Source organism: Talpa europaea (genome assembly GCF_964194135.1).
Source record: "Talpa europaea genome assembly, chromosome: 10".
In the NCBI taxonomy this organism is placed as follows: Eukaryota; Metazoa; Chordata; class Mammalia; order Eulipotyphla; family Talpidae; genus Talpa; species Talpa europaea.
Window position 1 is genome coordinate 46,806,241 of NC_140077.1, and position 14,306 is coordinate 46,820,546.

Below are 14,306 nucleotides of genomic sequence, written 5' to 3' on the forward strand. Positions count from 1 at the left end.
TCTTTGCAGATTATAAATGCTGCACTTGCTTTGGCTTCAAGACCCAAAAGTCAAGTGGTCAAAAAAACCATGGAAATGTACAAGCACACATGGGAGAATCATATCCATGTCCTCACTGAAGCTGTAGATGACATTACAAGCATTGATGACTTCCTTGCTGTGTCTGGTATGTTTTTGATATTTTTAACTTATACATTTGCTCTTGTCAATTTTCTAAAATAAGATAATACCAAAATTAATGTTACGTGATATAATGGGACTCTTTTTATTGGTAGTCTTTCTGAGAGCAAAGTACTACTATATAAGACCTATTGATACTTTGGATAATAAATCTCATGCCTTATAATCCTTACCCCATACCAATCTATACTGTATCCCTAAAGAAATTCCTATTCATGGTCAAAGTATAGTTGAAAACAGTAAACATTTCTGATTTTTCAAATAATTCATTATTTCCTTCCTTTTAATGTACTCACATATTTTGAGTTCCTTGCACTTATTTTCCAATTGAATTTCTCTCAACACAGAATGCATATATAAAATGTAAGTAATATATATGCTAATGGGAAGCTCTTCATTTATTTCAGATATAGTACATATTTCAACTACCAATATGTGTATATTGAATACTTTAATAATGTTGATATAAAGAATCAAATAAACAAGTTTAAGTATCAAACTACATCATTAAGATGAGAGCCTGAAATTTCATGTCAAGCTCAGATGATTCTCTCCTTACAGATTAGAATGACATATCACAGGATTGTGAAATTACTCTTATAAGGATACACTCTTTGAAGAATAACTCAGGATTTGATAGTATTTGATTATACTATTGTAACAACAAGAAACTAGATACTTGTTGACAATATTTAGTCTCGAGAGAGGGAGACTTAGTTTCCTGGGATTTTTTTATATAAAATATAAATTTTCATTAATTTCTAACATTATTTTATCTTTTTAAAGTTTCCTGATGTGTCTTGTCTAACCTTTTGGATTCATTACTTTAAAATATGTATGCATTTTTATCCTGAGCAATAGTTCTAGAAATCTTGCCAACTTGTGTATCCTCAAAGAAGAGGCTAGTGTTTTTGTTTTTTTTTTCTTTTTAGTCCTGGATTAACCTAATCGAATTTTCTGAATCTGCTGTTTCTATGAGCAATTTCAACACTTCAGAGTGTTTTGTTCACAGCAAACAGAAAATGAATATGCAAATTAAATAATAGAAATATTTAATTTATCATGTAAATAGATGTTTAAGATAGTTGATTCTGGACATACTAGCCCTAGCAAACCAGAGGACTTGGATAGGAATAATCTAATATGTGGGTGGAGTAGCTTATCACTGTCATTGCTTCTAATTATTTGTATAGGATAATAATAAAAGGTGCATCAATATTTAGTGTATTGTATTATTGTTTTAAAATTCTCGAGAGACTATGAACTCTACTATTTCTTATACATCCTGACCTTTGGATGCTTTTGTTAGTAGTGTTTTGAGGTTATTCATGACCAAATTAAGCACTTCTAGATTCTTTTGGCCTTCCCTCATGGTTGGATCTCAAACTGTAAAACCTCAAAGCATTAGACAATGCCACCTAAAGCAGGAAGGCAAGGTGACTTGTTGTCTTTAATTTATCAAAGAAGAAATCTTTCCCGGATGCTTTCTATCAGTCTTTTTCTTACTTGTCAGTCAGAACATAGTTCTATACCATCTCCTGGATCAATAACTGGCGAATGGAAACAGGGATTTTCATATTGAGCATAGGTACTGATAAATGATGTCAGTGGCCACTAGAAAGAGTGGTAGGTAGTCCAAATTTCTTGCACTTGCTGATTTCTGTGGTGTAAATACAGCTATATTGGCAGACTGCAAGCTACCAGTGTTATATCACTGGACTCTGAATTGGGGAGAGATGCATGAAATACAGCTCTTGTGAATTGGTGTATATATAGTTTATCAGACCAGTGCTTATATCAGTTAAAATTTAACCTTTATAACCAGTCACTTACTATAGAAATGTTTTATCAGCAGAAAAGAAGGGGAAATTTGACTGGAGAACAGAATATATTTACCCCAAACTCTAAGAAGTACCCTTTGCTTTCTCAGATTTTTTTGCCTTCAGAAGTTTACCTTGTATTAGATTTGCATGAGCTCTAGTGACGCTTCTTGTTACATCTAAATTTTTATCATAATTTTTATGCATTTGCTCTCAGAGATAATTGCATCTTCTCTTAAAATCCTCCCAGTGGAATACATAAGAATTAATTTAGGCTAAAAGCTCTAGGTCCAAGATAATAGATCAATCAATGGTTGGGTTACCTTTTTGTATAGCTGTCTAATCATAGTTCAAATAGATGTGATGGGAACTGTTATAATCTGGCACTTCTATATGTGGCATATGTGCCTTAGAAAAAGGTGTGGATATGATTAACAATGAACAACTTTTCAGCTACTACTTTGTAATTCTCTTTTGGAATATATTGTTTATATTCACATACTTCTGGTTACTGTGTTTGCCAGATAGGACAAAACTGACAAGTTAGTTCATAGAGTATCTGAATTGTGATGTACCTAGAAAATATTATATTTTCAAAATGTAAACATTTCATCTTTCTCTTGAACTTTTTTTCAGTAGTTGATAGCAATTCTCAATTCTTTTAATTATTTTTATAAGAATAAAGAATATGGGTCATGAAAGTATTTCCACTGAGTCAGTTGTAAAATATTTTCAGAACATCAACTCATTACATTAAAATATAAACTATAATTACAACTTAATATCAGTGAGAATGGATTATTGGACTTTTATAGTCCTATTTTGTTGTCATTAGAATACATCGCATGCGGTAAAATTTTTACCTTATGTTTAGAGTGATTAGATTTGCCATTATTAACTAGCTCCTTTTGAAATACCATTAATTATTTTAAAGCTGTATGTTTATGTAGTCACCAAATTCATCATTATATAGAAGTTAAGATACTATTTTTCAGAAGCTATATTTAAGTTATTTTGTCTCTTGCCATACATAGGAAATTCCACACAGTGAAAATCATAAGGAAGATAGACACCTCTCCAATACATTATATATTTTAAATTTTTATGTATAAAAATAAAATGGAACAGTGGACCAAAAACCCATTTCCAAAAGAAAAGATGTTTGGAAAACTAAATTTTCTTTTGTGGTTCTTTTAGATTAATGTTATTCATGCAATACTATTAGTTTCATTTTGCATGTAATTAGAAAAAAAATTCTTCAAAATGCATTTGTTCATAAACATTTTGTTCATCGTTAATTGAGGATTTATCCCCATACCACTCTGTATGCCTTTTGTCATTCTCTGAAAATATGTATAACAAACATCTGTAAGAAAATGACTGTTCTGAAACACATTTGAACACACCAGGGTCTGTCTTATGTATAGGCAGACATGAACCTATGTCATGAAGTTTAAAAAGCTCTGTCTTTTCAACTTGTGGTGTCTGAAATCTCTAGTATTATTTATTCACTTGGGAGTATAAAACATTCAAGATCTCTGTTTAAGATGCAAATTTGAAAGAGGAAACATATTAACACTTGCACCAGCCTTTTGAACTATTTCATAATTGATTCATAATGAACTATAATCTCAAGAGACTGAATTTTGAAATAAACTTTCATAGAGGAGGGATTACCTTAATCATAAAAATGATTTAACAATTACTAAGAACTGATTAAATGTGAATATTCTTGAAGATATGCACTATCTCTCACTTATTCCTTCCTTCTTTCATTAAATATGTATTGCGTATTTTTAAGTGCTAAACCTACATAAGGTACCGGTGATTGCATAATGAGTAAAAATTAGAAGAGATAACTGCAAAAGAATTGCCATAACAGGGATTGTTGGAGAAAAGACACCACACAGGAAAGGGAGAACACCACTGACAACAGTTTCTAACTTTTTAAAAGAGAACTTGATTTTAATTTTTTTAATTGCAGTTTATATTGAAATGCCTCCATCAGGTATTAATACCATAGTGCACCCCCCACCAATTCATCCATATCTACCACCATAGTCCATTGTACTTTCTTCCTTGTTCTTACAGCCCCTCCCCACCTTCTCATTTCAGTATATAGTCAGCTATCATGTGTTAGTTTTTAACCTTGTCTTTATCTGACTCTTAGTTTAGATGCTTTATATTTCACATATTAGTGACACTATCTGGTATTTTATCTTTTTCCTTCTAATTTATTTCATTTAGTATTATCCCTTTTTTTTTAAAGATTTATTTTTATTTATTTATACAAGCACTGGGTACAGTCAGAAGCGTGGGAGGGTGAGAGAATTCACCAGAGCCAGAGCGGGGAGCAGGACAGGCAGAAGGACCGAAGTACACTGCTGAGGGGAGCAGCGGGCGGCAGGAGAGGTCTGCGCACCATGTGGGATCCTCCTCTGGTGGCTGGGGAGCAGCTGGGAATCGAACTGGCGCTGCGGAGGTTGTGGGGCAGCTTCGGAACCCAGCGCTCAACTGCTGCGCCCTTCAAGTTCCATCAATGTTGGTGCAAATGGCATGAGTTTATCTATTTTGATCACTGAATAACTTTCCATTGTGTATATTACCACATCTTCTTGATCCATTCATCTGTTTTGGGTACTTTGGCAGCTTCCATAATTTAGCTATAGTGAATAACACTTCAATAAACATGGGAATACAAGTGCCTTTTCAAATTAGTGGTTTTGAAATTTTAAGGTTGATGCCTAGGAGTGGAATTTACTGGGTTGAATGGCAAATCCATTTTAATGTTTTGAGACACATCCATACTGCTTTCAATAAAGGTTAGGCCAGTGCATTCCCACCAGCAGTGTAGAAGATTTCTCATTTCTTCACAACCTCACCAGAACTTGTTTCTGGTCTTTTTGGTATTGACCATTATCATATGTGTGAGATGGTATCTTACTGTGGTCTTGATTTTCATTTTTTAATAATAAGTGATGGTGAACACTTTTTTTGTACATATTTTCTATTTGAATGTTTTCTTTGGAGAAGTGTCTGTGTATTTCTGTTGCCCTTTTTTGACTAGGTTGCTTAGTTTGTATAGAGTTTTATGAGTTCCTTTGTATCTTTCATATCAGTCCTTTGTCAGAGGTATTACAATATTTTCTCTCATTCAGTAAGATGAATTTTTGTTTTAGATATGTTTTCCTTCACTGTATATATTTTTTTTTTTTTTAGTTTGATGTAGTCCTATTGTTTATGTTCACCTTTGTTTCCCTTGTTGTTGGCAAAAAATCTCTAAAGGCATCACTAAATCTTATGTCATGAAATATTTTGCCTATATTTTCTTCTATGTATTTTATGGTTTTGGGTTTTATATCCAAGTCTTTTATCCATTTTCACATTGATGTTTTGTGTACAGTGTGAGATAGTGGTCTAGTTTCATTCTTCTTCAGATAACTTCCAGCTTCCCTAAAAATATTAATGAAAAGAGTATCCCTGTTCCAATGTATGTTAATCAGTTTAGCAAAGTGACAGTTTCTAAAACCACCATCTACCCAAATCAATATACAAATTAAATGTAATCCCAATAAAAATATCAATGGCATTTTTAAAAAAAAGAACAGCACCAAATATTACTGAAATTAATATGGGGTCACAAAAGACCTCAAAAAGCAAAAGAAAATGGAAGTGTCATACTTCCAGTCCTCACGTTATATTCAAAGCCATAACAATTAAAGCAGCCTGGTCATGGAACAAAAATAGACACACACACCAGTGGAATAGTATTAAGAGCCCTGAAGTAAACACACACATAAAATGATAGCTAATCTATGATGAAGGTGACTTTTTATCCATTAAAATTAGCATTGTAGTTTCCTTGTTATAAAGTGTTCTCATTTTAAAAATATATCATATTGACTTTCATTGAATTATAATAATGAAAGATTCATCTTTATTCCATGTCCTAAATTTCTCTTTAATAGCTCCACTTTTCTGCATATCTGCTGCTATCACTTCAGTTCAAGTCACTTTTTCTTATTTAAATTTCTATGGAATCTTTTTACTTAAGCCATCTGCTCCCAGAGTTTTGCTTGAAATATTTCAACAGGTTTTGCTAAATGAATTTAAGTATTTATTTCCCTTTTTAATTTGTGAGATTATGCCTTATGCTTTTGTTAAAAGTATTCAGTGTTAGAATGAATATTTAAACAAATCTTCAGGTTATGAAAAATAACTTTAAGCATTAATCATCATGTTTGTGACCTTGACTTAACAATTAAAAAATAGTTATGATACTGCCATCAAAAATGAACTAACAATGTTCTCAGTACTCATAATAAAGTGAACATCATGTTTGTGTTTTACAAAGTTGTGTCATAATCATTTGACAAAGGAATTTAAACATAAATAGATTTTAACTTTTATAAGTTCACACTAAACACATAATATTGTTTGTGAGATCAAAATATTAAATCAATTACACACACTAATCATTATATTGAATTTCAATATAAGCTTTTGAATGGGAACAGGAATAAAAGATGACCAATAGGGTGCATATCCACACAAAAATAAATTATATACTTATATATAACCAGTTATCTATTGCCATGCATTTATTTATCTATTCAACCTACACCTGTTAAAATTTAAGTTGATAAAGGCATCATAGTGTAAAATACTTCAATACAAGCATGTTCTTTTAAATTTAAGATATTAAATCACTCTGCAAAGCTGAATTTCAATAAAAGTATGTTAAATATTAACTATTTGTAAGGTAGTATGCTGTGAAATGGAGAAGAATTTAAAGAAAAGACATTATATTTTCTTTCAAAGATCTCACAATCTAATGTATATAAATGAAATTCCAAAAGATTATAATGATTATATAAACAAAATGCTACACAATTCATGCTGCTGGAGTGTCAGGGTATTACAGGAAACAATCCTAAGGAGATAGCAGTTAAACTGAACTGTTAAATTGAACATTGAAGAAATCAGATAACATAATAGAAAGAAAAATTTGTGACAGTATGCATGAATTTGAGGAACAACAGGTTGACCAGTATTACCGGAACAGAAGATTTATCTGGGCCGATACTGTACTCAAGAAAGACAACAGATGGCATTATAGGAAACCCTGAATAACTGTAGGAAAATATAAATCATATAAAAATTTAACTAGCAGTGTCATGGACAACATCCGGGTTTTGGAATACTGACTCCAGAGGCTAAAATCCATTCCCATAAAAGCAGATAGTGTTGAATAATGCTTTACTTATTTCTAGATGTGAGAAAGAAAGGAAGCCAGGTGTTCCCTCACTTTCTCCATCTGAGTTCCAAAAAATTAAGCCACAAGATTGACATAAGATGTAACAATAGGCAAATGAAGTGAAAGGCAGTTTGATGATTTGAACCTAGCTAAGGCTGAATAATCCAGGTGCCCATTTACACAGAAAAGAAGCTACTCCTTATCAGCATAATCTGGGAATGACTTGCAGTTTTACTATTGGCTAAAATTAAGAGCAGAGCGAATCTTGTCACGTTTATAAATTTTTCTCTCCCCACTGAGTCTTCTGTGATTGCATTTTCATGTGATGGTATGTTGCCTAGTGATCATTGTGGAGACTTCAGAGAAACTGCATATGCAGCTTTATAGATGTCATAGAAAGACAGGGAGAATGCATGTATTTAACAATGATTGAATAGACACACAAAATAATCCATTAGGGCCTTCCCTGGTGGCGCAGGTGGTTGAGCTCAGTGCTATGAAGCTGTCTGCAGCCTCTGCAGCGCCAGTTCGATCCCAGCCTGGTGGGGAGGGTCACACATGGTGTGGCAGACCTCTCCTGTCTCGCCCACTGCTCCCCTTAGCAGTGTAATTCATCAGTCTGCCTGTTCTGTTCCTCACTCTGTCTCTGGTGAATCCTCTCACCTGCCCGCACATCTGGCCTGTACCCCAATTTTTGTATAAAATAAATAAATAAATAAATCCATAAGTGCTCTATTTTATGTCTTGAATTATTGCCTGTACCTACATGACTGAAGAGTAGTTTAGACATGTGAGCTTGAATTTATCATCCAACATTCCATGTACTAACAGACAATTCACTCAAATTGCCATCATATGAATGAATAATAGTTGTACTGCAGGACTATTTTTTAATATTATGAATAAGATGTTTACAACAGCTATAATTAGATTTTTTTTTTATTTTGGGAAGTTAAGTCAGATTTGAGATTAATTTTCTTTTTACCAAATTTAAGGTAGAGCTGGAGTAATCATCAGTAATATTACTGATGAAACAAATAGCACTAAATGCTTACATTTTAGACTTGTATAAGATAACAATACTTCCTTAATTCTGCAGAAGCACTAGCTATCTACTAACAAAGGCTTTATTTTTTTTTTTATAAATTTTATTGTTATATTCCCCATACAATTGCAGCCCCCCATTCTGACCCCAATCCCTCCCCTCCCGCCCCCCCCCCTAAAAGTGTCTCTGGTTCATAGTTTTTTGTTGATTTTGATTTTCACTTTCTTATAGTTATTCATTTTCCTGGTCCCTTATTTAAGTTTTCTAGATTCCTGCTATGAGTGAGACCATCCGGTATTTTTCTTTTTCTTTTTGGCTTATTTCGCTGAGCATGATCCCTTCCAGCGCCATCCATGTTGCAGCAAATTGCATGTGTTTATCTTTTTTGAATGCTGAGTAATATTCCATGGTATATATGTACCACATCTTCTTGATCCAGTCATCTATTTTTGGGCATTTGGGTTGTTTCCAAAGCTTAGCTATTGTAAACAGTGCTGCTATAAACATAGGGGTGCAGGTGTTCTTTGGAATTGATGTTTCTGTGTCCTTTGGGTAAATACCTAACAAAGGCTTTAGATGATAAAATAGACCTTTAATAAAATATTTTCTTAAAATTAATATATCATTATTTATATTTATTTATATGTATTTTATATCACTGTTCATTTTTGTTTTAATGATATATCATATACATCACGACTTAGCATATCTAAATATATTGACAGAGTCTCACCAAAAACAAAGAATTGAGTGAGTCTCATTATTTCATTTCTACTTATTTATTTCTGGGCAGTATCTCAATTCTAAGCCTATGTCTTTAATAGGTATAATTTGGAACATAAAATATTGGTATAATAGTGTTTATTGTTCCAAAGAGTCTATATAATCATTTCACATGCAGAATCCTGATTTCATGCATAAATTTTTGTTTCATTATAACTGCAAAATGACAAAAAGTTCCAAGTATAATAGTGAATTTTTGTTTTTAGCACATATGTTTTTGCACTTTATTCAATGTCAGCAGTTTTATACTTTTTCCTTCTTTGTTATATTTGATTAGATTTGTGAAAGAATTCTTTTTGACTTTTAAATTCAATAACAAACATTGTAACTTAAAAAAAAATCCTTAATATGTTGAATCCTGTGGGACTTTTATAGTTTTGACAAGGGATTGAAAAAAAGCTTCTCCTTGCCATATAATACCCCTTCACCTACTAATGGATTTAAGGAATGCTTTTGGCATTCTGAGAGTCTAAAGACTTCATCTAGAAATGAAGGGTTTTTAGATAGGAAATTCAGGATGATTCCTACCCACATGTTCTCCTAAGGTCTCTGAACCTAGAAACATCCCTTCTGCTATCCATGTAGGTGCAGATACAAGATCTGAAAATAAGAAATCATAAGTTGAGCTTGCAAGTTTGTGTTATCATAACTTTAGTTTTTTTTTTTTTTTTAATTTAGGCATCTGTTAAAATCCTGGAGAATTTTAACAAATCAGTAAAAACCTTAGCTTACAGAATGACTCCAAAGCCTGGGCTGAGCAATTTGTATATATTTGAGAAAAGCAACTAAGAATTACATTTCTACAAAGTACAAATAATTCATACTAAAATTTCACCACTAAAGGAACTCTTATAGATTAGACATAAGGAATCTAGAGTGTGTGAAAAGCCTAGAAGAAGAGTATATTTGGAGAGGATTGAGTATGTCTAGGAATGATAATTCTACCATTTACTACCAGGTCTCTGAGTTTTGGGAAATAAATTATCTTCTGACTCACCAAATGCCCTCCTCTGCAATGTTGATAATAACATTTTGCAACAGTATGAATGTATGTGTGACCCCGCACCCCCACCCAGTCCATATACTGAAATCCTAATCCATATACTGAAATCCTATAAAATTTGGGAGTTTTAGGTTATGAGGGTAGAGTCCTCATGAATGATATTAATATTCCCATGGAAGAGATACTACAGTGATTCTTAGTCCCTTGTGTTATGTGATTTATCAGCCACCAGAACGGTGAGGAATACATTTCTGTTGCTTATATGCTACTTAATCTGTGTTACTGTGTTATAGCTGCCTGAATGGGCTAGGTCACATTCATTCATTCAACAAATATTTACAGAGTGCTCAATAGGTGATAGGACTGTTTTAATCATGAAGATAAAAGTCATTAGAACAGACAAAACTCCCTGCCCTCTTAGAGTTCATATTCTTACTGATTGAAATAATTAAATAAAATGACATATTTAAGGGCCTCCCCTGGTGGCGCAGCGGTTGAGCGCTGGACTGCTAAGCTGCCCGCAGCTTCGGCAGCACCGTTTTGATCCCCGGCCACCTTTAATCTTTCATTAAACCTAACCCAGCAGTTGGTACATTATAGTTTACCAAATTAACTGGAGAAGTATCTTGAAAAGTATGGTGTGTGATTATCAAATGACAAGACCATTAAATATTATAATGTCAAATATTGGATAAGACACAGTAAAATAAGTAGTGTCTTACAGTGCTTCTGGGAATGTAAACTGTTGTAATCTCTTTGAAAGAAAAAAAAATATCAGTGTGTGATACCTGGATTATTTTACCAAAAAGTACATATTGGTAAAGTTTATGTATGCAGTCATAAAGAAAACTTGTACAGATGTGATCATTATGGACTATTTTTAAATAGTGAAAGTTAGGAATAACATAAAAGCCCATCAATAGGAGAATGAGTAAACAACTACAACCATATAAGTTAAAAGAAATAAATTTGTTTTACATGTTAATAGGACATATTTTAAAGAGCAGTGTGGTATAAACAAACAATTAGCACAATACGAATGGCACTATGCCATAAATGACATATGGAACAAACACATAAAAAGATTAACTCTAGAGATGGAGAGAAATGCATAGGACTAAAAGAGTACATAAGGGACTTCAGTTTTATAATGTTTTTTACATAATTGTAATGTAAAAATTATAATATAAATTTTTTTTACATAATTATATTTCTATTATTTAAAAGTAATGTAGGAGGACTGATGAAAAATCAGTCTTATTATTGAAGTAGATTATTTACTAGATTTTATCATATTATGTTGTGATTTCTACTTTGCCTAATGTTTTATAATAAAAGTTATAAAAAGAAGACATAAATCTCATGATATAAAGACATCAGCATGAATGCTTATCTGCCTAGAGTAAAAGATATCTTCTCAGGCTAACCTATATGAACTCCTGAAGCTCTACTAACATGGTGATCATACAACATTCTTGAACTTGAATCTAAGTAATACAGTATAAGAAAATGCTTTGTAAAAGTAAAAAATACTTAAGCTTTCATCACCCTGGGTCAGACTGATGAAATAATATTTGGTAAGATTTTACGCTTTTATCTTTGTTTTGTGGTGGGAGTAGGGAAAAAAGATAACAATTTTTAAAAATAATTTTATTGTGGATATTTCAAAGGCTAGAGTATATAGAATAATGGACAATGTAATCATCAATAATTTACTAAATTTTAACATTTGTAATACTTGTTATTATATGTATAATTAAAGTCCCTTGTTTAGCCCTGCCAAGGATTTTACAATTTTCCCATCACTATAGATTTTGGCAAGGAATCTTGCCTCTTACTATAGAAATCTGCACAATAGACATTTTCCTTCTAGTATGTCTGTGTGTGTGCCCATGTTTGTACAAGTATATGGTTTTTATTTAAACTGTTCTTAAAAAGAACTACTTACTAATGAGTGTGGAAACATTTACTCCAAGAACTCTGAGAGGCCCACAGATGTTTCTTCACATATTGCTCCAAGAATTAATTTGGCTAATATATTCACATTTATGGATAAACACCTGACACAGAGAATTCCTGAATTGCTCAAATTCTCTAAGACAATAAATAATAATGATGTTACTTTTATATACTTTCTACTCAAGCCAGGCTAGTATTCTCTGAAATCAGTGTCTACCTACTTTTCTTTTTAATGTCAAAATATGGAGGGTGTGGCTAGACCATGATACTGAGTAATTTCATCTGGAAATTTCTCGATTTAGGAAAAAATAAATTACTAACTCCTAAGTCTGACTTCAGATTTGTTACTCAGTCAGCTTTAAATCAAATATTTACCAGAAGCTTAAGCCCTTCCTTTATAAATCTTTGGCTGTCCATGTGGACACAGTAGGACAATTTTGTATGATGACAATAAAGCAAAATAACTATCCCTTTAAGCTAGACTAAATATGATTTGTGTAATGAAATGATTCTTTTTCATTTGAAATTAGTGAGAGTCTAGAGGGAAATTTAAATGTGGGAAAAAAAGATACTTAAATTATCAAATTAGTAAAAAGTAAAGTCAAAGAAAAAAGCAGTCATCAACCACAATGTGTACAGGCCATTAGGTTCGACTCCACTGCAGTGCTTCGCACAGTGTTTAGTGTACTGCAGATACTTAATAAACATTTGTTTAATAAAATCTATTTTACTTAATTTACTCTCATTTGATTTGTACAGGAGCAACTTCCAAGTGATCCAGGGCAGAATTTATTCTGTTTACATTTTAGAGCCTCCCAACACAAGCTTCAGGGCAAAACCAGAATGTATATGTAGCATAACTATTGTAGGCAGACTGCAAAAATTAAGTGCAGCTATGCAGAAAGATTTCCTTGTTGGTATAGTACTGTTTCCAAATCAAGGCTTCGCCTAGTTGTATAATTGCTTGGAGGGATCAATCTGTACCTTTCACAAAGCTAAAGATGAATCTCATTTCCTGCAGTGCTAAAGGTTGGCATGCCAAGGTATTTATTTGCTAATGTACAATTTGATGTGGTTTGATTTCAATTTGTTATTCACTGAACTTAAATTTTTCTGCTTAATTAAGCACTAACAAGTGATACAACATGTGAGATTTATATCTTTCAAACATTTTATGACATGAACCTAAATCATTGCTATGGCACTAAAAGAGAAACTTCAGTGTGCCTTTGGAAAAATATCTGTGAAAAAATGAAAATCCAGTACTTTTGTCCTAATTTTTGATGTCACCTTGTTGAGTGCTATTGAATTGTCATAATTTTAAGAGGTAAAAATTCAGTTTATCTGACAGTGACATGTAAAGAGATTATAAGGAATCACACATTTAATTGTGGTTGAAAATTTGGCATTTTACTTCTCTGAAAATATAAAAGGGATTTTGTGTGAGTTTCTTCTTATTCTCTTGTGCTTTTTAAATTAACATTATTAAGATTTTGTTGTCATAAATGTTCCTCATCAAACAGCACTAAGAATAATTGTTGAGCAGGTAAATATAGCTTTCACTAACTGGTAATAAAATGTCACATTTGGACTGTTTTTTGGATTCAATGATTATAGGAAATAATTTGAAACACTGTTGAATCACATGAATTTGGGAACTGACCCTCAAAACAAAGACTTACAGACATAGTTTTTGATATATAGATTTTCCACAAGGATAATCTAATCACTATTGGAATTTTATTATCCTTGTCTTCTCTGGTTTACAACTGGAGAATTCATTCCAATTCTCTCCCTGTTCTATTTCTTTTAAAACAATGTCCTTAAGTACAAATAATATGTTGGCAGATGGCAGAGAATTATTTAATGTGTCTTACATATTGACCTGTGATATAGTTTCCATAGAAAACTGAAGAAAATAAAATTTTGTATTTATACTCTGCTACTATCAAACAAATGGGCATCATTATCTTAAGTACATGATATGCCATGTCAACTAGAGTAAGATTTGATTATTAAAAGAAAAATTGCCAAGTAGAGTACTTTCCCCATATTTATTTTAATATGCTGAAATTCTCCTGAGAAAACCACTTTATCCTTTCAGTCTTTCTGTGCTTGATAGAAGTTTCAAATTTTTATCATAGATTTTTATCAACTTCTGACTTACAGTTAACTCTGTGTATTTTATCTCTGTTACAATATTTTTAGTTCTATTATTTTAAAAAGATTTCATTGAGTTACCATTGCTTAACATCATTG

General features: G+C 32.2%; 1 protein-coding gene across 1 annotated transcript in view; it reads left to right on the top strand.

Annotated features, from left to right (window-relative positions):
* CTNNA3 (catenin alpha 3) overlaps positions 1-14,306 on the top strand; it is a gene marked incomplete at both ends in the record, with an annotated part of 1,381,762 nt that overhangs the window by 908,560 nt on the left and 458,896 nt on the right. The window contains one exon of the mRNA XM_084245749.1: positions 10-166. Within this exon, the coding sequence (XP_084101875.1) occupies positions 10-166 (157 nt within the window). The remainder of the gene's footprint in view (positions 1-9; positions 167-14,306) is intronic.